Source organism: Balaenoptera ricei, chromosome 6 (assembly GCF_028023285.1).
Source record: "Balaenoptera ricei isolate mBalRic1 chromosome 6, mBalRic1.hap2, whole genome shotgun sequence".
In the NCBI taxonomy this organism is placed as follows: Eukaryota; Metazoa; Chordata; class Mammalia; order Artiodactyla; family Balaenopteridae; genus Balaenoptera; species Balaenoptera ricei.
In genome coordinates, this window is record NC_082644.1 from 66,005,716 (window position 1) to 66,028,937 (window position 23,222).

The window sequence follows — 23,222 nt, forward strand, 5'->3', positions numbered from 1 at the left end:
GAATGACAGTGGGAATTTTTTTTTTTCCCCCAGTGGGAATTTTGTAAGTTCATTCTCGATAAAAATCTCAAGAGATAACTAGAGAGATTAGATTTCAAAAATATCCAAGTATAAATAATTTTCCAACTAAGATGACAGTGTAAAATGTATACCTTTGTATCTTTTGCATTTTTATACCACACACCCGCAGTGGGGGGGGCGTGGGTGGGGGGGAAGGAGGAAAGAGAGAGAGAGAGAGCGCTCAAGGCTAGTGTTATGGCAGTGCTTTCAATGCATAATCTCTTTTTAAATCCCATCCAGCTCTATGAGATGCAGAAACCTAAGCTCAGAGGTTGGGTAACTCGCTCACGATCCTACAACTATATAAGAACTCTCATCTGTGCATATTGGTTTCCATGAGATATGAGAGGAAAGATACCCCCAAATTAATGGAGACTAACCAACTCTTTGAGTCTGGCCTCTCGGTTGGAATCATCTTCCATCTCAGCTGAATTCCCCAGGCACTTCGCCTGTGGCCTCTGGCACCGAGCGCATGGAGCGCCCCCACCCCGCGTCAACCAGAGATGGAGTAGGAGTAATTGAGAATGGAAGACTCCGGGCGAGGCGCAGCAGTAGTCCGCCGATGGCCTGAGGAGGGGGTAGGGAAAGGGGGCGGGGCGGGGTAGACCCCGCCCCCGCCCTTCCGTTCACTCCCATTGGCCGAGCGTTTCCTGGCCGTATCCCACTGCCCACCCCCAGAACGACGCTTAAAGTGTGCGAAGCAGGTGCCTCGAGTGGAGTAACAACTTTGCGCGGGTGTCCGGGCTCCGCGCGGCACCCATTCATTGCCTCTGACCATCCATCCGTCCCTTCGGTCGTCCAGCAGGGAGGGGCTCCAGCCACCCGGGGGCAGCCGCTACCCAGGGGACCGCGACCAGAAGAGGAGCCGAAGCGTGGCTGACCCTCGCCGGCCCGGCAGGGGACGGTGACCACCGCCATGCAGACGTGCGCCAGGGCCTGGGGGCTGCGTCTGGGTTGCGGAGTCGGGGGCGGCCGCCGCCTGGCTGGAGGCGCGGGGCCCTGTTGGGCGCCGCGGGGCCGTGACAGCAGTAGCGGCGGCGGGGATAGCGGCGGGGCTGGGGCCTCGCGCCTCCTCGAGCGCCTCCTGCCCAGACACGACGACTTTGCTAGGAGGCATATCGGCCCTGGGGACAAAGACCAGAGGGAGATGCTACAGGCCTTGGGGCTGGCGGTAAGGACCCCAACCCGGCCCTCAGAGGCCTCACCCTGCGCCACCCGGGTTCTGCCCGTACGGCCTCCCGGCCCCCGCCAGGAGCTCTGCTTCGCTCCGCGTGGGACCCGCACCCTGGCCCGGGGCCCCTGGTGTGGGAGCAAGCACGCGTGCTCGGTCCGCGTGCCCTAGCCTGCTCCCACCAGGTTACTTTCTCCACCCGCTCTTCGCGCCTCAAAACCGTATATTTTTCAACCTAAGTCGCCCTGCAGATGAGCTCTCACTTTGCAAGAGGAGGACCTCCTGATTTATCCGATTATCTCCGGTTGCCCACTGAAATCCAACCCGGAGTGGCCGAATCACTACCCCGACTCATTATTTTTTTTCTCCAGTGATTTTTGGTTTGTTCAAAGTTCTTTTTAAAAAGAAACCCTAATTAGACAATTTAAATGAAGTTTCCCACAAGCCTTTGTAGCTGCAAAATACAGAGGTGACTTTTAACTGAGAAGCAATTTCCTCTGCCTTTAGTGTTCACGGACTTGCGTTTTAATTTTAGAGCATTGATGAACTGATCGAGAAGACCGTCCCCGCCAGCATCCGCTTGAAAAGACCCTTGAAAATGGATGACCCAGTCTGTAAGTGACCGGGAGACTCTGCTTGCTCCGGCCTATTTGTCTTCTATGGTCTTTGAAAGTCCAGCTGTGGGTTAGGATTGCTCAGGAGGGAGAATGTTTATGAAAATAAATCAACGTTGGGTACCTCACGGGGCGGAAGAGGGTGGAATAATTCAGTTCTTTATCTCAGTGAGGACACAGCAGACTTTCCAGGGGAAGGCAGTGCACAAACACGTGTAGAGGACTCCCAACTTTCCAGGCACCTGTCCCAGGCCATGGTTCTCCCATCCTTTGGCTTGAGAGGTGTCATCACTTCTCTGCAGATCAGGATACTCAGAAGGGAAAAGGAATTGCCTACAGTCATGCAAACAGGGAAGTGACAAAAACGGGAAACCCAGACATCTGGCCTCCTGCCCCAAGGTTCTTTATACCACAGTATATTCAGATTGTTCTCTCTCACATCCAAATTTTACTATTTATACTTACTGAAAGGCAGCAGTACTTTTAAAGCCTGAATGATTTTTATAGAGAAACAGAAATAAGATTCATGCTTGATTAAGAAATCTTAGTTTACCCATAGACTCTCTTAGAATTTTATTATTTTTTTATTTATTTTTATTATTTATTTATTTTAAAAATTCAAACAGAAAGAGAATTTTATTTTATATTTAAAATATTTTTAATGGTCTGAAGATTATTTGACTTCCATGGACTGAGCAAGAATCCACAAAAAAATTAAAGGCAAATAGGCAGAGCTGAAGAGCTTTTTTTTCTTTTTTTTTATAAACAGGAAAGAATTCTCATGGTTTTGAATCATAAAAATGCTATCTCTTACTTCTGGAGTCAAGTGAAGAGAAGACAATTGGTTTGTTTTAGGTTTTAGGACAGAAGGGATATGTGGAAGGCAAGCTTTATTTTGTTTTAAAGTATACAACTTGAGGTATGAAGCAGGTCTAGCTCCAGCTGGCTGATGCTGTAATTCAGGGTGTGCTGAGGGCTGCTCCCTTTGTTAGTTTCAAATCTGAACCATTTCCCTTGACGGCAGGGACCTTGTTCATAGAAGAAGATACGCGCTTTTTGTCCAATTGAACTGATTTGAGACTTGGGGATAGCTGGAAGCCTTATCTATTTCAGTTTTAGGAAATCAGAATCCTGATTAATTGAATGTTTAGAGTGAAGAGTTATATATTTTTAAAGCAAGCCATCGGTGAATATTTGAACAAGTAAATGCCCTCCTGAGACTTTCAAAGTCAGGACATGTTAGGTCAGCCCTTTTACTGTATACTCTAAAATAAAATGTTCCTGAAGAAATTAGCGTCTAGGAACCATGTCAAAGTTATCTAGCCTTTTTTAGTTCAGCTGCTTGTTTCCAGCTGACTAATTTGAACCTTGGGGGATTCCATTTCTCCTCCTCTCTTTAGAAGCAGACTTCTGATAAGTAATTTGCAATTTAAGTGTAAACTTTAAACCCAGCTTCTGTGAGACTTGAGGCTGGTTCCATCTGGTTAATCTGAGGTGACTCAGAAAATATTGCACAGTCAGGAGTCCCCCCTTGCCCTGAAGTGGGCTGGCTCTCCAACAAAGCTTGCTACTTGGAAGTGAGCTGGGGGCGGAAATGGGGAGGATGGGGAGGGGGAGGGGGAGGTGGTGGTGGGCGGCACAGAATGCATCAGAAAGGCATCAGTGTTTTACTCTGAGCTGTGCACACGTCATGGGTAATTAATGTGTTCCACGTGCGGAGAGCAAATTGGTACAGGTAACCTCTAGTAGAAGCATTTTCATTTAACAGTGGAGCAGCATTATCCAAACTTGGTTTCACGTGAATGCTGAATGCCTGTGTTCTACTGTAGTCAGAGGAATTCTAGACCAAATATTTGTTCACTGCATACAGAGAAAACTAATAAGAGCTAGTTAGATGAGTCTTAAATCCCTCATTGCTGAGTAAAAAGAAGATTGTGAGAGCTGTAAGCAGCAGGGAGATACTTGGGTTAGTTCTTATGCATAACTTTATAATCTCAAATCTTTATGTAGTGCTTACCATGTACTGGGCACTTTTTAAAGTGCATTTCATGTATTAATTTAATCCATATTACAACCCTGAGGGGTAACTACCATTAACAACTCTGTTTTAAAGATGAAGAAACCATGGCATACAGAGGGTAAGAATCCTGCTCGAGGTCACCACTGGTAAGCGGTGAAGGCAAAATTCATCCCACACAGACCAGCTGCTGTTCACACTCCAGCCATCAGTCTACATTGTCTTCGTTGTGTCCTCTGCAAGGGGGTGGGTGTATAAAGTAGAAAACTCCTGTCCTGACTCTTCCAAAGCATCCAATTTACGGGTATGCACAAGGCCAATCACACTGGAATCACTCTGCCATTTGCCAACTGCCCTAGTGGAAATGCAGCGGCAGGCTGAGAGCACAGGTGTGAGAACACTCAGGCCCGCTGCCAGGGTGAGGGAAGGGATAACAAAAGTTCAGGACTAGGGCTGGGTATCGAAGGATGAGTAGTTATGCTCTGCTGGACAAGGCTGGGGGAGAGTGCTGGAGCTAAAGGGACCAGCTTGTACAGGACAGAGTGGCCTGACAGAGTCAGGGAGGTACAGACAGTTCAGCCGTCCCGCAGGATACTCCCCCTCCCCTTGGACACTTCAGGAAGTGCCTTGAAAGAATACCTTGATCATTAGTTGGCTTCACAGTAAGCCATACTTTAGAGAAACAAGCAAAGATACTCAGTTCAAAACCCTATCAGATTCATCTAGTCAAGTGACTTCTCCATCCCTCACTGACATACACAAAGAACAAAAAACTAGAAGGCTATATGTCAGTGGGAACATTTGTTTCTCTGGATGGTGCCGTTATGGATGATTTTAGATTTCTTTTTATTCCTTTGCTTTTTCTAGATTTTCTACAATAACTATGTATTTTATTAATACAAAATTTAAATACTTTATGAACCATGCCAATCACTTTCGGCTATGCTATGCCTGTCTGTATAGTATTTTCAGTGAAGCCATCTCAAGTGAACCAGACTGAACTAGCCTGTAACTTCACAGAAGCAGGGTTTAAAGTTTACACAAAATTGCACATTGCTTATTGTGAGCATGCTTAGGAAGAGAGAGGAGACACTAAACCCTTTAATGTTCAAGTTATTCAACCAGAACTGAGCGGCTGAGCTGTCGGAATGAGACTTTTGACGGTCTTGTGAGAACTTAGTGTTCTAAGAGATATCGTTTAGAGTGATTTTAATAAATGGTTAATGGAGGGCAGTGAGCAGAGGGAGGGGGTGTTGTGTAACGCAGCTGCATGTGGTGACTCTGTCACCCAGGTGGGGTTGGGCACTCTTCCATTTTTTTTTTTTAATTTATTTTTGACTGCGTTGGGTCTTCGTTGCTGCGTGCGGGCTTTCTCTAGTTGCGGCGAGCGGAGGCTGCTCTTCGTTGTGGTGCACAAGCTTCTCATTGCGGTGGCTTCTCTTGTTGAAGAGCACGGGCTCTAGGCGTGCAGGCTTCAGCAGTTGCAGCACACGGGCTCAGTAGTTGGGGCAGGTGGGCCCTAGAGCTCATGGGCTTCAGTAGTTGCAGTGTGTGGGCTCAGTAGTTGCAGTGTGCAGGCTCAGTAGTTGTGGCTCGTGGGCTCTGGAGTGCAGGCTCAGTAGTTGTGGCACATGCTGTTAGTTGCTCTGCAGCATATAGGATCTTCCCAGACCAGGTATTGAACCCGTGTCCCCTGCATTGGCAGGCAGATTCTTTACCACTATGCCACCAGGGAAGTCCATGGGCACTCTTCTGAACTGATCCCAAGGACACCTACAGGGCAGTTGTTCCCCTGGCTGTGGACGTCAATTATCTTTCAGCTGGATTAAGTCTGTTGTGAGGTGCAACCTGTAAACTCTTCAGTCTGTGACAAATCTCTCCTTTGGCCATTCCTAGCTCCTTCAGTTCCCAGCACATATGAATTATTATTTCATCTTTAGGATAATTCCAATGGATTTTCATTATACAACTGTGGAAATAAATAAAGACCAGCCAAATGAGAAAAGCAAAGGCTGTTTGTTCTGAACTTGCTCTAGGAGTCAGACTTCTGTTTTGCAGAGGAGTGGGAAGACCTCATAGTGAAATAAAGGAAAGGCTTCAGGTGTGCCCTGTTGGCCTGGGCAAGCTGTAGGTGGGCCAATTAAAGCAGGGCTTCCTATGTGATTGGTTAGGGGTGCTTGTTTGGCTTTGTCTGGTTGGTCCTAAATTGGAAGCAAGGACCAAGAGTAGGGAAGCTGTCAGTTATTAATCAAGTCCTGGCCCTTTTGGGCCAATTGTTATAGAAGTTATCATTCATTTTCCTCCATTGTCACTGGAGATAGCAAAAGATGGCTTTCTGCAAGTCTAATCTGTAGCAGGCTGACTTCAGAGGTGGTTTATTGTAGATAAGAGGGTTGGTTTCCTGAGTAGGTTGCTGCAGGTTGTGGGTGAAAGTTCTGTGGTCTGGCTATTCCTTATCTATATGTTTAGACTCTCACAGCAGTCTGTTGTCCTTGTATTTTTGTCATAAATTCTTGTTAGGCAGACCCCTGCTGATCTGACTGATACCTTGGACAGTCAACCTATTGCCTAAATTGTAAGTGTTTATGGCTATTTACTATAGGCAAGGAACTGTGAGGATAAATGTATGAAAAAACAGTCACTATCCTCAGGGAGCTTCCATCTTAACATAAATTGATTCAGAAAGTTAGTGTCCAAGATGTCATAAGAAATATGAATAAAATGCTTTGAGTGTACAGAAATGATGTGAAATTGGATAGCAAAACAGGGATTTCTGAAAACAATGTGAAAAGTTTAAGTATATCTTTTCCTGTTAGAAAGAAAGACAAAATCTTTACATTGACTATGTTTTCTTTGTGTGTAAATATGTTATTATAAGAAGGGAAAAACTCAAAAAGGCAGCTCCTTCATTGAGAAAAAGAAAACGGCAAAATGCAACGTGTGAAGCATAATTACGGAATTATTTGAGTATTGTTATAGTCTCATCCTGGATGGAATCTTTTTTTTTTTTTTTTTTAAGAGTAAACCCCTATGCCTTAAATTGTCCTTTTTATAAGTTTATTTATTTATTTATTTTTGGCTGTGTTGGGTCTTCGGGTCTTCGTTTCTGTGCGAGGGCTTTCTCCAGCTGTGGCGAGCGGGGGCCACTCTTCATCGCGGTGCACGGGCCTCTCAACTGTCGCGGCCTCTCCCGTTGCGGAGCACAGGCTCCAGACGCGCAGGCTCGGTAGTTGTGGCTCACGGGCTTAGTTGCTCCGCGGCATGTGGGATCTTCCCAGACTAGGGCTTGAACCCGTGTCCCCTGCATTGGCAGGCAGATTCTTAACCACTGCGCCACCAGGGAAGCCCTGGATGGAATCTTAATCGAATAATTATGCTGTCAATGATTTGGGGGATTCTGGAGTGTTTTCCAACACCACCGAGCAGTTTTCAGTTCTCAGGGTACACCAACTGGTTGTCCTACAATTTAACTCACTTCTGATACTGTCTACCTGCATATAGCATCAGACCTCACAGATTAAGTCCCCCAAAACTGCCCCCACTTCAGATGACAATCACAAGTTAGGGTTGTCACCTGGGCTTCTGACCAACAGGCTATAAATTGGACCCCCTCCTCTGGTTCAATTAATTTTCTAGAGCAGCTCACAGAACACTAACATTTCCTTACATTTACTAGTTTATTATAAAGGATATTATAAGAGATACAGGTGAACACCCAAATGAAGAGGTACATAGGGTAGGGTCTGGAAGTGTCCCGAGCACAGGAGCTTTTGTCCCCATGGAACTGGGGTGGACCACTTTCCCAGCACAGGGATGTATTAGCCAGCCGAGAAGCTCATCAAATCTGCTGTTTTTATATAGCTTATCCTGCAACCCCTCCCCCCTTCCTTTTCCCAGAGGTCAGTTGGTGGGCCTGAAAGTTCCAGCCCTCTAATCACTTGGTGTTTTTGCTGACCAGCCCCATCCTGAGGCTATTAAGGGACCCCACCCTAATCACTTGATTAGCAGATACTCAGGTGTGCTCAAAAGGACTTGAGTATGAATAACACAAGATACTCCTGTCACTCAGGAAATACCAAAGACCAGAGATATTTCTTATTATACTACAGGGATATTTCAGAAAAATATGTGGTGGTATATCCTGATAAAAGTGGAGAGGTGAAAAGAAAATATTTATTTTAAAAGAGATGAATCCTAAAATAAATTGTGATCAGTTTTTTCCCCTTCCTTTTGAAACTAGAACACCAAACGAGAAATCTCAGTCTTTGTAAAGTATCATTTTTAAGCATTAACATGTTTTGAACTATCAATCTAAGTAAGGATGTAAACTGAAACAAGCTCAAATTACCAGAAATTTGAGTTTATCTGGGAATAGCAGAGGAATTGCAATTTAGGAGACATGTGCTGTAGAAGCTGCAAACAAGTTATTGAGGCTCTGGGGCAGGTTGTGTTTGTAGGCAGGGAGCACAAAGAGAGGGACATCCAGCCAGAACCCAGCCAGTAAGTTCATTGGCTTGAGTATGGAGAGATTCTTGGTGGATGTTCATTGGTCCAGAGATAAGTCTCAGTCTTCTGTAAATCAGGCGTTTACAGGAAATCAGTCTCTCAGTTCTTAAGTTCCGTTCTTCTGAGGGAGCATGTGTGAGATTCTCCATTTCATATCCTTGGGTTCCATCTTTTTTTTTTTTAGTAGTCCTTTTTCTGCTGATAGCACCTTATCTTCATTTGGCTGTATGAGTCCCATCCTTTTCCTCTTCAACTTTATGTTTCTGCTGTCTCAAATTGTTCCTTTTTTTGTTTGTTTTTTTTGTGGACGGGCCACATGGCTTGTGGGATCTGAGTTCCCCGACCAGGGATTGAACCTGGGCCACAGCAGTGGCCACCAGGGAACTCCCCTTGGGTTCCATTTTGGATTGAAATCCTTTCACAGGACTTGCTTATTTTTTGACATGCAAGGATACAAACATGCTGACATATGGTGATGAGGGACCAAATAGGTCATGTGATTGAGACAAAGAACTTAAAATGTAAAACAACTTTTTCCTTTTCATCTTTTTAAAGGATCATGGAATTCATCCAGCACCATCAAAGATTTTATGTAAATGGAATTCTTTACCAATATTTTAAAAAATTGGCACTTTTTTAGAAAAGTTACTGTATTAGTTATCTCTTGCGTTATAAGAAATTACTACAAAACCGTGGCTTAAAACAACAATGAACATTTATTATCCTCACAGTTTCCGTGGGTCAAGAATCCAGGAGCAGCTAAGCTAGGTGGTTCTGGCTGAGTCACTCATGAGGTTGTGGGTCGCACATTGGTGGACGCTCAACCAGGGCTGGAGGAGCCACTTCCAAGGTGGCTCATAAACATGGCTGTCAAGTTGGTGCTGGCTGTTAGCGGGAGGCCTGGGTGCCTCCTCACATGGGTCTCTCCACAGACTGCTTGAGTGTCCTCACAACATGGCAGCTGGATTCCTGCAGAGCCAGTGATTCAGGAGAGAAGGAAAGCCAGGCAGAAACTATTCTTTTTATGACCTAGTCTTGGAAGTTCTATAGTATCATTTATATCATATGCTGTTCATAAGAGTGAGTCACTAAGACAGGCCCAAATTCAAGGGAAGGGGAATTAGTTTACACCTTTTGAAGGGAGGAGTGCAAACAAGATTGCACACATAATTTTTTTTAATAGACGTTCCTTTTTAGAGCAGTTTTAGGTTCACAGCAACATTGAGCAGAAAGTACAGAGAATTCCCCTATACCCCTTGCCTCCACATATGCACAGCCTCCCTCATTATCAACATCCCCCATCAGAGGGGGACATTTGTTACCACTGATGAATGTACGTTGACACATCATCATCACCCAGAGTCCGTAGTTTACATTAGGGTTCACTCTTGGTGTTGTACATTCTGTGGGTTTGAACAAGTGTATAATGACATGTATCCACCATTATAGTAGCATATAGGGTGTTTTCACTGCCCTAAAAATCTTCTGCAGAGATATTTTAAAAACTACCACATTCATCTAAATTAGCATATACTTGCTATCATAAATTATAATGAATTTTATCTAACTTTTAAAAGTACTCAATGCTATCAAAATAAAATATACTGTGCTTTAAATATGGTATTACTCTTGAGGACTGTTGAGGTACATAGGGCCATTTGCCCATACACTAAATGCCCCAACCTACTCCCCTTTGTCACCATTGGGTTATAAGCCACTATTACCAAATCTATGTCTACAGCCTCCTCCATCTACTTTCATTCCTTGAGAGACTTCAATGGAAAATACAATACTGCTTTAGGCACTGAGGGTGCAAGAATCAGGAAGTAAAGGGTGAAAAAGATATGGTCCCTGACTGTAGGTTAAAACTGATAGGGAGATAGATACTGAATAGCTCCTTAGGTCTGCCAATAGGATGAATGGTTTAGCTGAGGTTATGGCATGAGCAGAGGCTTGGAAGTGTGGACATGCCTCAAATAACCTAACATGGTTATTTGAGGATGGTGAGTAGACCATGTGTGTAGAATATTGAGCTGTAGAGAGGTATGGAAAGCAAGGTATGGAGGGCCCAAAGCCATGATAAAGATTTGTTTTCCTCTACATAATGGGGAGACATTAACAGTTATTACAGAGGGAAGTGACATATTCAAACTGTGTTTTGCAGAGTGCCTCTGAGATAGAGGCAAGGAGACCAGCTGGGAGATTGTTGGAGATTTTATTGTATATTTTTTATTTTGGACTGCCTTGGGTCTTCGTTGCTGCACGAAGGCTTTCTCTAGTTGCGGTGAGCGGGGGCTACTCTTCGTTGCGGTGCACGGGCTTCTCATTGCGGTGGCTTCTCTTGTTGCGGAGCACAGGCTCTAGGCACGTGGGCTTCAGTAGTTGTGGCTTGCGGGCTCAGTAGTTGTGGCTCGCAGGCTCTAGAGCACAGGCTCAGGAGTTGCGGTGCATGGGCTTAGTTGCTCCGCGGCATGTGGGATCTTCCTGGACCAGGGCTCGAACTCATGTCCCCTGCATTGGCAGGCGGATTCTTAACCACTGTGCCACCAGGGAAGCCCTGTTGGAGATTTTAGAGGTGAGATTTTAAATGTGTCTACCAGGAAGCAGTCACCAAGCTGATATTAGATATGTAAGAGTGGGAGCAGGAGAAGGCAGGGGAGCCTTTAGACTGTGATGCAGGTCTGACCCTGGTGGAGGGGGAGAAGGATGGAAGAATTGGGTAAGAAGAATCATAGACTGCAGCACAGATCTAAAAAGTTTTGGTCAGACTGAGCAGAGTCCTTGAACCAAAGTCACCCATCAGAGGAGTCCCACATCTTACAGGAATGGGTCTGCATTAGTTCTCCTGCTGGGCTTAGTATCAATAATTGCCTGGGAGCAGCCTGTGGGAAGTATGGTTTTGGTACAAACATGGTGGTCGGTCCAGAGGGACAGCAGGTAGGACTGTCAGTCAGTCAGTTTCTAGGCTGAGTGTCTTGGGGTGATGGAGATGTCATTAACAGAGAGCAAACAGGGAGAAGAGGAGGGTCCTAGAGGAAGCCTAGATCATGGGTGTTGTTTGAGCAGAACTGAATTTGAGGTGCTCAGGAACATGCATTTGAAAAACCTGAATCAGTAGTTGAAAATAACGAGTCTAGAGCTCAAGAGAGAGATTTGAGATGGAGTTGCAGATTTAGTGAGTCTTCTGAATGAATTAACGAGAATGAGTGAGATTTCCTATGGATGGAGTATTGGGAAGAAAGTGGAAACCAGGATACTGGGAAATAGAGCATGGAAAAGGACACAGGCAGAGCAGCCTGAGATGAAGTAATCCAAGAGGCCAGAGGATACATTTTAAGTCAGGGGTTTGTGGACCTCAGTGTCATATTCTGGACCTTTCTTAGGCATAAGAGAGAAGAAAGTCCACATGATGACATAAGGACACTCCGAGGTGGGAGGAGTTCAGGGGCTGCCTGTCTGATGATCTAAGTAAGAGGCAGGAAGGGCGAGACTGAGCATTAGAAAAGTGAGAAAGTGATCATCTGGGTAGTGAGGAGCCTAGATCACCCTGCGTGGAAGTCCTGCTGAGATTTAATGGCTTGAATCTGTAAGGTTTGCTAGGATCCCCTCACCCAGCATCATTTAGTGACCTGGGAGCAGGAACAGAGAAATGGGGTGCCTGAATTTAGCTTAGTTTGAGGATTGGTAAAGTCAAGTGGCCAAGGACTTCAAGGTCCACACAGGCTGGCTGGGGTGGGAGACAGGTGAGGCAGTCCCATCCGTCCACATTGGGATGGGAGCTCAGTGACCACCTTATGGGAATGGGAGTGGGGGGCCTGACCTGCTAAACCTCTGAGTCAGCTCGGGAGCCTGAAGGGGGGTGGTGCACAATGAGGTTGTGTGCTGCTTGCAGGAGGGTGAGTGTTGTGGCTTCTATTCCTTATGTCCTCTTTTCACCCCACCAAATGGCACTGTGGTTTGCTTTTAGAAATCTCTGTTACATGATGTGTGAAGAACTTTGATCTCGTTTTGACTGCTCAGGTTTGTTTTACTTGTTAAACCTGAAGTATTTTAATAAAAATGCAAACTGGGAATTTTAGTAAGGATTCTCAATGTCCGTATCATCCAATGTACTAACTGATTAAACAATAAGGAAACAAAATTTTGGAAAATATGAAATTATTGTAGGCACTGTATTATTTCACAGAACTTGCTTAATAGCTGCAAGTTTCCCTTTAGAAATGTTTCTCTGAAGCTCATGCCTTTAGGGATGTGAGAAGGGCTTGCACATTGATTTGTCATTGTGGATTCTGTGATGGGTGAGTTATTGTGAATATTGAGCTAACTATATGTGGGAGTTGAGGTGAATTTTCATTCACTTGTATTTTCTGAGCACCTAGTATGTACCTAGCAACCACTATGCCCCTGTCCACAAGGAGATTATAATTTAGTTGGTGAGATTCTTGGCTGGATTACAAATTTCTCCATATGCCTGTATTCCTTTGATCTATAAAAATTCTCTCTTTCCTGCAAACATGTTAAATTGTTTGAGTTGGACTCAATACATATTTGTCCCTTCTTGTTCTTGCTCTGCTGGCCATGACAAGCTACTCACAGGGCAGCAAAGAGGAAAAACAAACACTCCAGGACTTCCACTCTGATTCTCATTTCAAATTGACCATTTGGCCTGCTTACGTAGGTCAACTGGTGTTTCATGTAAATATAATAAATTGTAATGTTTCTCTGTACACTTCTTTTGTAAATGTTTATAGATTGAATGAAAAGGGGTGGTTGAGGAGGTCTCCCACAGAAAGTAGTGTGACCCAAGTCCAAGAAGTAAATAACAGACATGTCCCCACTACCCCACCATGGGATGCTGTTCTGGGTTTCCTACAGCTGCTATAAAGATCTTGAACCTGTATATCTCTTGGGTGAGCAGGCAGAGCTCTAGGGACTGCTCACTCCTGTGGAGACGAGGGACCATGGAGCCATCAGAAACACGGATTGGACGTGCCTTGGCTCCTCTCGGCTGGAAGTGCCTGGCTGGGGGTTCTAATTCCCAAGACTCATGAGGAGCTGGGTGACCTGGGGTATTAATTGGCTGAGCAAGAAGATGGGAAAGAGCCTGGCAGGATTAGGGTTGGGGGGCCAGAGCCCCAGGTCAGGCCTGTGTGGTGCTGCCCAGACCACATCCTGACGCATGGGGTGGGCGCCCCTCTGCCAGTCTTGAAGGGTTTTCAATTCAAAGAGTTCCCATGTCATTATTCTGCGTTAACAGAGCTTATAGATTGGTTTGCCTTCCTGGACTGAACAAATGCTATAATTCAGCAGACTGTGGTTGTGAAACCCTCCTTTGCTAGGGAAAGAAACTTGACAAATAAGAGGGAGTAGGGTTTAATGGGCTGGGTAAGTGGGGTTAAGCCATGCTTAAGCCCACTTATTTATGGGGGAGGGAGAGAGGTGCTGCAAATGATTAGGCGAAGTTAGAAAAAGGCTACGCATTAGGATGGAGTTTGTAGGCAAATTCTGGCTTCCACTCAGGAAATCAGAAAATCCTGATATATGCTATCATCCATGGTTTGTTTATCTTGAGACCCCAGACTCCACCCCATGGTTCCTGAGCAGCTTTGGCAAGAAAAATGCTAAAGCAGTCTCTGTCCTCCCATTTTAGCCCCAGCTCTTCCCTTCAGCCTCAGGCAGAAAAAGCCTTTTCTGGGAAATTCAAATACGAGTTTGTTGGTTTTCAGTCCTGATGATTTCCTTAGAGCCCTTTTCTGAGAATCTTGCAAAGCACATGAAGGGCAGGGAGTGGGAGGGAGGCTCTGTTGCTGGTTGAGTGGCTGCCCCATGCTGGGTGTTGCTGGGCTGCCTGGAAAATGCTCTGCGGACAGCCAGCCACTGTGGGGACGGCAGATGTCCGCACCCATGTATTTCACAAGCAGGATTTTGTTCTGGGTGTAACATTTTAACTCAATTTAAACTTTTTGAATAAATAACACAGGCATATTATCCAAAATTCAAAAGCATGAAAAGATATACAGGGTAAGCAAGACCCCTTCTCACTTACCAGTTTCTTAAGAATCATCCCAGAGATAGTCTGTTAATATACAACATATCCATATATATTTATTTTTTAATGTAAATGGTAGAATAATATATACTCTGTGGAAACTTAGGCATAATATTTTTAGATTGTCAGAAAAGCAAAAGCAAAGCATGGATACATATTTCCATATAATTGTGGCAAAAAAAAATTGTGTTGTGTGTTTGGGAATGGGTTAAGGGTGGGGAACAGTGTGTGTGTGTGTGTGTGTGTGTGTGTGTGTGTGTGTGTTGGGGTGTAGCAGGTATCTTGACCCACGTAGCCTGCCTGTTTATTCTAATGACATTCTCCTAGTTCTTGTCCAAGTTCACATGTATGGGAAATTAAAACCTAGGCCTAGAAATTTAACAACTAAATCAGCTTATTCCTACCAGAAAATATATTTGGGGAAGTGGTTGGTACAAAATTCTCCTTGACGTTTTAGGTGCAAGTGACAAGGGAGTTACTATTGGAAAGGCTCTTATATGGAATTATGTAAGGAGGAAGCATTCATTCTGAATTCTGAGAAGCAGGAACATTGTGAGACCCACCTGTAGTTTCTTAGGGAATGGTGCCCAGGTCACTGAACTCTGTTCTTGGTACATTAGGACCAGGGCGTTATGCAACGTGCTGAGATAGAGGAATAAACAAGGTCAGAAGCAGGTATTTATTCCACAAGAAAAGAACTTAACTGCTTAGATCGCTAAAGGATTGAGGACTTTCATGGCTGGGAGGGCACACTAATGCAAGGTCTGGCTGCTCTTTGAGGCTGTACAGATGTCTGGAGAATGACAGTTTGTCTCCAAATGTTTTGTTTTTATTTATTTATTTATTTAATTGAAGTATAGTTGATTTGCAATGTTGTGTTAGTTTCTGGTTTACAACAAAGTGATTCAGATATATATATATATATATATATATATATATATAGTTTTTCATATTTTATATATATGTATATCTCTCTGTCTATCTATATACATATAGTTTTTTATATTCTTTTCCATTATGGTTTCTTACAGGATATTGTACATAGTTCCCTGTGCTATACAGTAGGACCTTGTTGTTTATCCATCCAAGTGTTTTTTAATGGACATTCCCTTTCTCATTCTGTCTCATTTCCTCCCTGGTTTGTTTCATTGTCCTTCATATTCAGGAAGATAGTTACTGGAATTGGGCCTGTTAACAGGAAGAAGCTGTTTTTGTCAAGTTGGAAGGACAAGAGTGAGGAATGTGCACTGCTGTGGGGCTCACTCTGGGGGGAAGCTGATCATTTTCCTCTCTCCTCTTTGTTCACACAGCTTTCCTGGGGCTGTGCTGCCCAGGGTTTGGATGACACAATTGCCTTTTTAAAATGGTTCTCTTACTATGTAGGTGGAAAAGACTGCCACTTTGGACTTAAGGATCCCACACTATTTCTCTAGAAAGGCATTCTTTTCCAAGGGAGAAAGGAATCTAAATCTATCATGAAGTACAATGGTGGATATTGCATGGTTAGGATTTGGGCTTTTATTTAGACCAATCATGCCCCCAAACTTGCTCTTAGAGACTGCTTCTGCTATGTTCCATTTCAGAGAGGTTCAGCGGTAGACCTCTGATTGTGGACTTTTCCCTCTTCTCCCCTTTTCTCCATGTCCATTGGATCTTGGCATTATTTAACACGGTAACTCAAACTCTGGGCTCCTAAATGTACTAGGTTGGCTCTTCTGCTGATTGGACCAAAGTCAGATTTCATTAGTAGGTATGAGAAATGGTGACCAGTGAACAAACATTAGAAATAATCCAGACACTCACTAAGTTGTGTTTTTGGGGAGTGTTTTTTATTAAATGTGACTGGTAAAGCCTGAGGTCTAGATTTTTTAAAAATTTATTTATTTTTATTGACATATAGTTGATTTACAATGCATCAGGTGTAAAGTGATTCAGTTATATACATATAACTGAATTCTTTTCCATTATAGGTTATTAGAAGACACTGAATATAGCTCCTTGTGCTATATAGTAGGTCCTTGTTGTTTATCTATTTTATATATAGTAGTGTGTATCTGTTAATAACAAATTCCCGATTTATCCCCCTTTCCCCTTTCCCTTTTGGTAACTATAAGTTTGTTTTCTGTGTCTGGGAGTCTATTTCTGTTCTGTAAATAAGTTCATTTGTATCATTTTTTAGATTCCACATATAACTGATATCATGTGGTATTTGTCTTTCTCTTTCTGACTTCACTTAGTATGATAATCTCTAGGTGAGGTCTTGATTTTATCACAGTAAGAAACAGTTTAACTCTCTGTTCTTCAAGTCACAGACTGTCTTCTAGGTTGTCATGATGAGCAATGGATGAGTGAATGGTAAACGTTTCTCAGACCATTATAACTTTCAGAAGCATGACCAAGTACCTACCCTACTCTTGATGGCTCATGAGTGTCCATTAGCTTGGTGTACAGAGGACTACTCATTCTATTAACTCACTTTGTTCCCAATAGAATGTAAAATTGGTTGTCAAGACCAGGCTATGATGAGGGCCAATCAGGGAACACAATTGTCCCTCAGTATCCAGGAGGGATTGGCTTCAGGCGCCCCCTTACCCCCACCCTCCACCGTACCAAAATCCTTGGATGCTCAAGTCCCTTATATAAAATGGTGCAGCATTTGCATATAACCTACGCACAACCTCCCCATATACTTTAAATCATCCCTAGATTACTTATAATACCTAATACAATGTAAATGCTATGTAAATAGTTTTAATACAAGGTAAATTCTATGTAAATAGTTGTAAATACGATGTAAATGATATGTAAATAGTTGCCAACACTGGCAAATTCAAGTTTTGCTTTTTGGAACTTTCTGAAAATTTTTTTTCCGAATATTTTTGATTCTTGGTTGAAATCCACAAATTTGGAAGCTGTGGGTCCTGGAGGGCCTGCTGTATGTGTATTAGCTCTATCTGGGTAGGGGCAGAGCCCACAGGTGCTTGGAAAATTTGGTCCCATAGGGACTAGAGTATATCTGTTATAGGATTATTTGGTTGCACCAGGTCTTAGTTGCAGCAGGCAGGCTCCTTATATGTGGCATGAGAACTCTTAGTTGTGGCATGCATGTGGGATCTAGTTCCCTGAGCAGGGATCGAACCCCAGCCCCCTGCATTGGGAGCATGGAGTCTTAACCACTGTGCCACCAGGGAAGTCTCCTCTGTTACAGGATTAAAAACTTGTGTGTCTCAAGTTTGAACATTTTTATGCTTCTGGGTCTTATCTATAATTATTTTTTTTGCTCTTCTTTTATGCTAATTGGCCTTTAAATTTTTTCAAGTGTTTTATCCAAGTGTGTAGGACGTTGGCAACTATGAGGGATGATGATATGTATTGACATATGGACACCCTGAACTGATGTGGGATGTGGCAATGGGTTCCTGGCTAGTCTGCAGTGGTGAAGGCATATGGACAGGATAGGCTGCAGAATGGACGAGACAGGAACTGGACTCTAACTGAAGCTCTTTCACTGGGCACACAAACTTGCACTAACATCCTCAGCCCTGCTGGGAGGTATGAGAGAATGGGTTTTCTTGCAAAAGGAAGAATCAGGTTCCTCCACCATTCTAGTTGAGAGTTTAGGGTCTCCAGGTAAATATCAACATCTCTCGTAGCAGCCACTGATGTTTTATGTACTTGTTTAGGTACCTGGGGTTAGGAGTTCAACGTATCTCTTTAGAGGATACAGTTTAACCCTTTAACCCATAACACTCCCTGGACCATCTCCCTCCTGGACTATTGTGCTGGCCTCTTACCATATCCCCCTGTTTCCAGAGTCTCCTCTCTGACCTATCCACACTACCAATAGAATTATCTTTCTGTAATGTAGAAAAAAAATCGTATTACTCAATACTCTATGACTCTCAAAGGTTAAACTCTTAATTTGACAAAGTCCTTCAAAGACTGTTCTCATTTGAGAGCTGGACCTTTTGTCCTCATGGCATAATATGGAACAGGGACCTGTCCGTCTTGCACAGGATCTTGATTGAAGCTGGCCTTGCTGAATTGGGTGTGGGCCAGGCACTGCTAATTTCCCCTCCTACTGGGCTTCTTAATCACTCTGCCCTAAGAAGACTTTGGGAAGTGATTGGATTTCTTGCATGATTGTTCCTAAGGATGCTGTACTTGCGTATCTCCTCAGATATTGTTTTATTGTACTTTTACCTATAGTTCCTAAGTTTTCCATGGAAGAAGGCAAGATTGTCCATCATAAGGCAGTAGGGTTGTATTTACTCATGAAACCGATACTTGTAAACTGATACTTACTCCTCTCTTTTGTTAGCCTAGTCTGGCAAAATGACACATCTCTTGTGAATTTATTTACTGTGAAAGCAAGTGGGGTGGGAGGGTAGGATGGAAGGTGACAGTGTTTTCAATGAAGATAAAGAAGGATTAATGAGAATAACAGTCACAGAGTTCAGTAGAATTAAAACATCCTGAAGCATCTTCCTAGCCAGTTTGCCATTTTAGAGATTGTTGTACCTAGATCTGTAACAATAAAATCAATCAATTCCAAGATTTAGTGACTGAGTCCCTAATTTTTTTTTTTTTTTTTTTTTTGGCTATGTCGGGTCTTTGTTGAGGCATGTGGGATCTTTTGTTGTGGCACGCGGGCTTCTCTCTAGTTGTGGCGTGTGGGTTTTCTGTCTCTAGTTGTGGCGCACGGGCTCTGTAGTTGTGGTGCACAGGGTCCAGAGCACGTGGGCTCTGTAGTTTGTGGCTCACGGGCTCTAGTTGAGGTGCGCGGGCTCAGTAGTTGTGGCACGCGGGCTTACTTGCCCCGTGGCGTGTGGGATCTTAGTGCCCCAACCAGGAATTGAACCTGCATCCCCTGCATTGGAAGGTGGATTCTTTACCACTGGACCACCAGGGAAGTCCCTGAGTCTGTAAGATCTTAAAGGGGGCAGACATTTGCCTAAGTAGTTAAGTCTCAGTTAAATTTTAGTAGCATGATCTAACTATATGCAGAGGGGCAGAGAAAGAACCAGGTAAGGTCATTTGTATCTAGAAAGTATCTTTCAGTATAAGTGCTATACATGTAGCAGTTCGAAATCTGGCCCATTCAGGAAACTGTGGAAGCTGGAGTTAGTCTGGGTAGCTAATTTAAAACCGTGTAGCCTTAGGTGAGTGGTTCTCTTCAAGCCTTAGTTTCCAAAGCGATGTGGAAAGCATTTGGTACAATTCCTGGCAAAGAGTAAGTGCTCAAAATGTCAGATGCTGTTATTACATGCATGACCCAAAATAGGGTCTCATCTGCATCCGAGGACTTTTATAATTCCTCCTTAATTACCTAGTTCCTTAATGAAAATGCTGGTCAAGACTTTCCTGGTGGTCCAGTGGTGAAGAATCCGCCTTCCAGTGCAGGGGACGCAGGTTCGATCCCTGGTCAGGGAACTAAGATCCCACATGCCACAGGGCAACTAAGCCCGGGCACCACAACTATTGAGCTCACGCGCCTCAGTGAGAGAGCCCGTGTGCTGCAAACAACAGAGCCCACGCGCCCTGGAGCCTGCACGCCACAACTAGGGAAGAGAAAACCCGCACGCAACAACTAGAGAGAAGCCTGAGTGCCACAACTAGAGAAAAGCCCATGAGCCACAACAAAGAGCCTGTGCACTGTAACGAAAGATCCCGCATGCCTCATGACGAAACGAAAATCCCATGTGCTGCAGCTAAGACCTGACGCAGCCAAAAATAAAACCAAAGGGGGAAAAAATAAGGAAAATAAATAAATATAAAAAACCCCCTGCATGTGGGTCTTTTATTATTATTATTATTATTTTTTATAAATTTATTTATTTATTTATATTTTTTATTTTTGGCTGCGTTGGGTCTTCGTTGCTGCACGCGGGCTTTCTCTAGTTGCGGCGAGCGGGGGCTACTCTTTGTTGTGGTGCGCGGGCTTCTCATTGCAGTGGTTTCTCTTGTTGAGGAGCACGGGCTCTAGGTGCACGGGCTTCAGTAGTTGTGGCTCGTGGGCTATAGAGCGCAGGCTCCGTAGTTGTGACGCACGGGCTTAGTTGCTCCGTGGCGTGTGGGATCTTCCTGGACCAGGGCTCGAACCCATGTCCCCTGCGTTGGCAGGCGGATTCTTAACCACTGCGCCACCAGGGAAGTCCTGGGTCTTTTATTATAACTGATATTTTCTTGGTTGAGTGAAGGGCCTTTTATAAGTAGCCCTTTCAGTGACACACAGGAAAAAGTGTCAGAATTAGCACGGCAATTTTAGAGAATAATGTAGGTCATGTGTTATTTAAGACATACCAACTATTGGTATAAGGCAATTTAAAAGGGAAAACAGGGCTTCCCTGGTGGCGCAGTGGTTGAGAATCCGTCTGCCAATGCAGGGGACATGGGTTCAGGCCCTGGTCCAGGAAGATCCCACATGCCGCGGAGCAACTAAGCCCATGCACCACAACTACTGAGCCTGCGCTCGAGAGCCCCCGAGCCACAACTACTGAAGCCCGCGCGCCTAGAGCCCATGCTCCGCAACAAGAGAAGCCACCGCAGTGAGAAGCCCGCGTGCTGCAACGAAGAGAAGCCCCCGCTCGCTGCAACTAGAGAAAGCCCATGTGCAGCAACAAAGACCCAACGTGGCCAAAAATAAATAAAATAAATTAACCCCCCCCCCCAAAAAAAAATAAAAGGAAAAATATTTTACTAAGAACAGAATTTTTATTTGGTGTAAATAAAACATGTAAAGGCACAGAAGAAAACTGGAATGAGGCAGGTGTCAAAACTGGGAAATTCTGACAAAGCCAAAAAAAGAAGAGCCAAAAAAAATTTTGAGGAACCAACCTTGAGGAGTAACTGAGTGCTGTTTGGGGATCTTTCAGGTTCCTGCATCTAGTACTTAGTGTTGCTGAGCGGATGATTCTTATATTTTCCATATAGCTGTTCTCCTCATGTCAATATTCAAACAAAACTAGGGCTTTAAACTATAACTAGAGCTCTCTTTTGAGACATTTTCTCTCTGTAACATTTCTCTCTTTCCCACAATCAGGTGAAAATGAAATCCTTGCAACGCTGCATGCCATTTCCAGCAAGAACCAGATCTGGAGATCATATATTGGCATGGGCTATTATAACTGCTCAGTGCCACAGACAATTTTGCGGAACTTACTGGAGAACTCAGGATGGTAATGTATTTCTTGATGAAAAACAGGAGTGCTGTGATTTGTTTTGCATGACTCTTTCTGTGTCCCCACCTCCCAAAGCCTCAGAACTTGCCCACTGACACCCATACTCTAGTGCTATCCGTAACCTGCAGGAACCTACCTGGCTTTCTCTGGCTTGGGAGATTTCCTTACTCAAATGTAGAGGACTTAGAAGCTTCTTTCCACTTTTATTCCCATAAAATAATCTAGAGCTCAGAATTGTGGATGCTGGGCATCTCTTCCTCTTGCTGACTCCGTGTTTGTTCTCAGTGAGCGTTTTTGAGCAAGATATCAAACCTGCAGGTGGGCAGATTCAGGGCTTTATTCTTTGGAGACACTAGGATTTTAGGCTGTCTGAGATTACTCAGTGAGTCAAAATCTTGGTCCATTGTCTTCTCTCAGGATTTTAGGAGCTACAGTTAATTATACCCCCCTCCCCTGCCCCCTGCCCCAAACCAATATTCTGGGTTTATGACCAACTGAAAAAAGAAGACGTTGTATCAGGTAGATGGAGATGAAAATGTTCGCTTTATTACTTAGCACTTTGTAGAGAAAGAGAACATGTGTATTCTGTGAACAGGCTCTTCTAGAAACAATCAAAGACAAGCCTGAGCTGTTAATGCTGTTACTTGTTCTGCCTCCACCTCACCTATCAGGTGACTCATTCCTAGTCCTCTAGGGGGTGGGGTAGGGGGTGTTCTTGTCCCTGCCCACTCTGGCGGCCACAGGTTGCACAAAATGAAAATGTTTCTCCTGCACTTGAGGAAAACTTCCATGCTATCTTGCTTTTCCATTCCTGTTTGCTGTATGATAGAAAGAAGGAAACAGAGGTTCACGTCCTAGTATACACTAAACCAGAAAACACCTTGGGTACTTCTTAACGGGCAAAGACCGTGGCTTCAAAGGTGCCTGAGAGCAGATCAGAGCATCTGCTTCTTCTGCCCACTGGGAAATATTGTCTGACTATGGAGGAGGAAAGATGGGGACCCCTGGGCCTTTCTTTCTCTTGTTTTTGGATCAGTGCCATTGTATACACCAGCATCTTTGAATTGAAACTTTATTTCAACTGATAACCTTATCTCCAAAGGAATGTGTGCACTTACCATCTCTAGCATAGAAACAAACCAAGCCTGGGAAGGCTTTGATACTTCCTGGGTGATTTTTTTTAAGTTGGTTGGTGTACGAGGTAGATTTAATTTTTAGTAGGACCATTATTATGCAAGGACAAAGTGATTGCCTCTGCAATTCAAAGGTATTTATAGCAAGATGCAGAGACTATCTTTTAGGTTAGCATATAGAAAAAAAATCAACTTTAGTAAAGGGAATGTGGACCCCCCCATGGGAAAGCACGGAATTGCCTCCTTTGAAATACTAAGCACGTGCTCCAAAGCAATATATCTTAAACATTTGCTGAACACTTCACATCTGTTTTAAAAAAAGGTTTTATTTAATAAAATTCTATCAGAGTTAATTTGAATCAAATGACCAAAATTCTCATTTCAGTATAATCGCCTCATATAAGGAAGCTGTCCACCTGCCATCCTATGACAGACTATTGAGACAGCTGTTAGTCCATTTTTTTCCTCAAAAACAGAAGTAAGTGCCTGCC

General features: G+C 44.0%; 1 protein-coding gene across 2 annotated transcripts in view; it reads left to right on the forward strand.

Moving 5' to 3' along the window:
* Positions 1–739: 739 nt before the first annotated feature.
* The window catches only part of GLDC (glycine decarboxylase), a 99,995-nt gene continuing 77,512 nt past the window's right edge, over positions 740–23,222 (forward strand). For both annotated transcript variants that reach the window (XM_059924751.1, XM_059924752.1), the window contains exons 1-3: positions 740–1,231; positions 1,767–1,845; positions 21,460–21,595. In XM_059924751.1, coding sequence (XP_059780734.1) covers positions 977–1,231; positions 1,767–1,845; positions 21,460–21,595 — 470 coding nt within the window. In that variant the 5' untranslated portion in view covers positions 740–976. The remainder of the gene's footprint in view (positions 1,232–1,766; positions 1,846–21,459; positions 21,596–23,222) is intronic.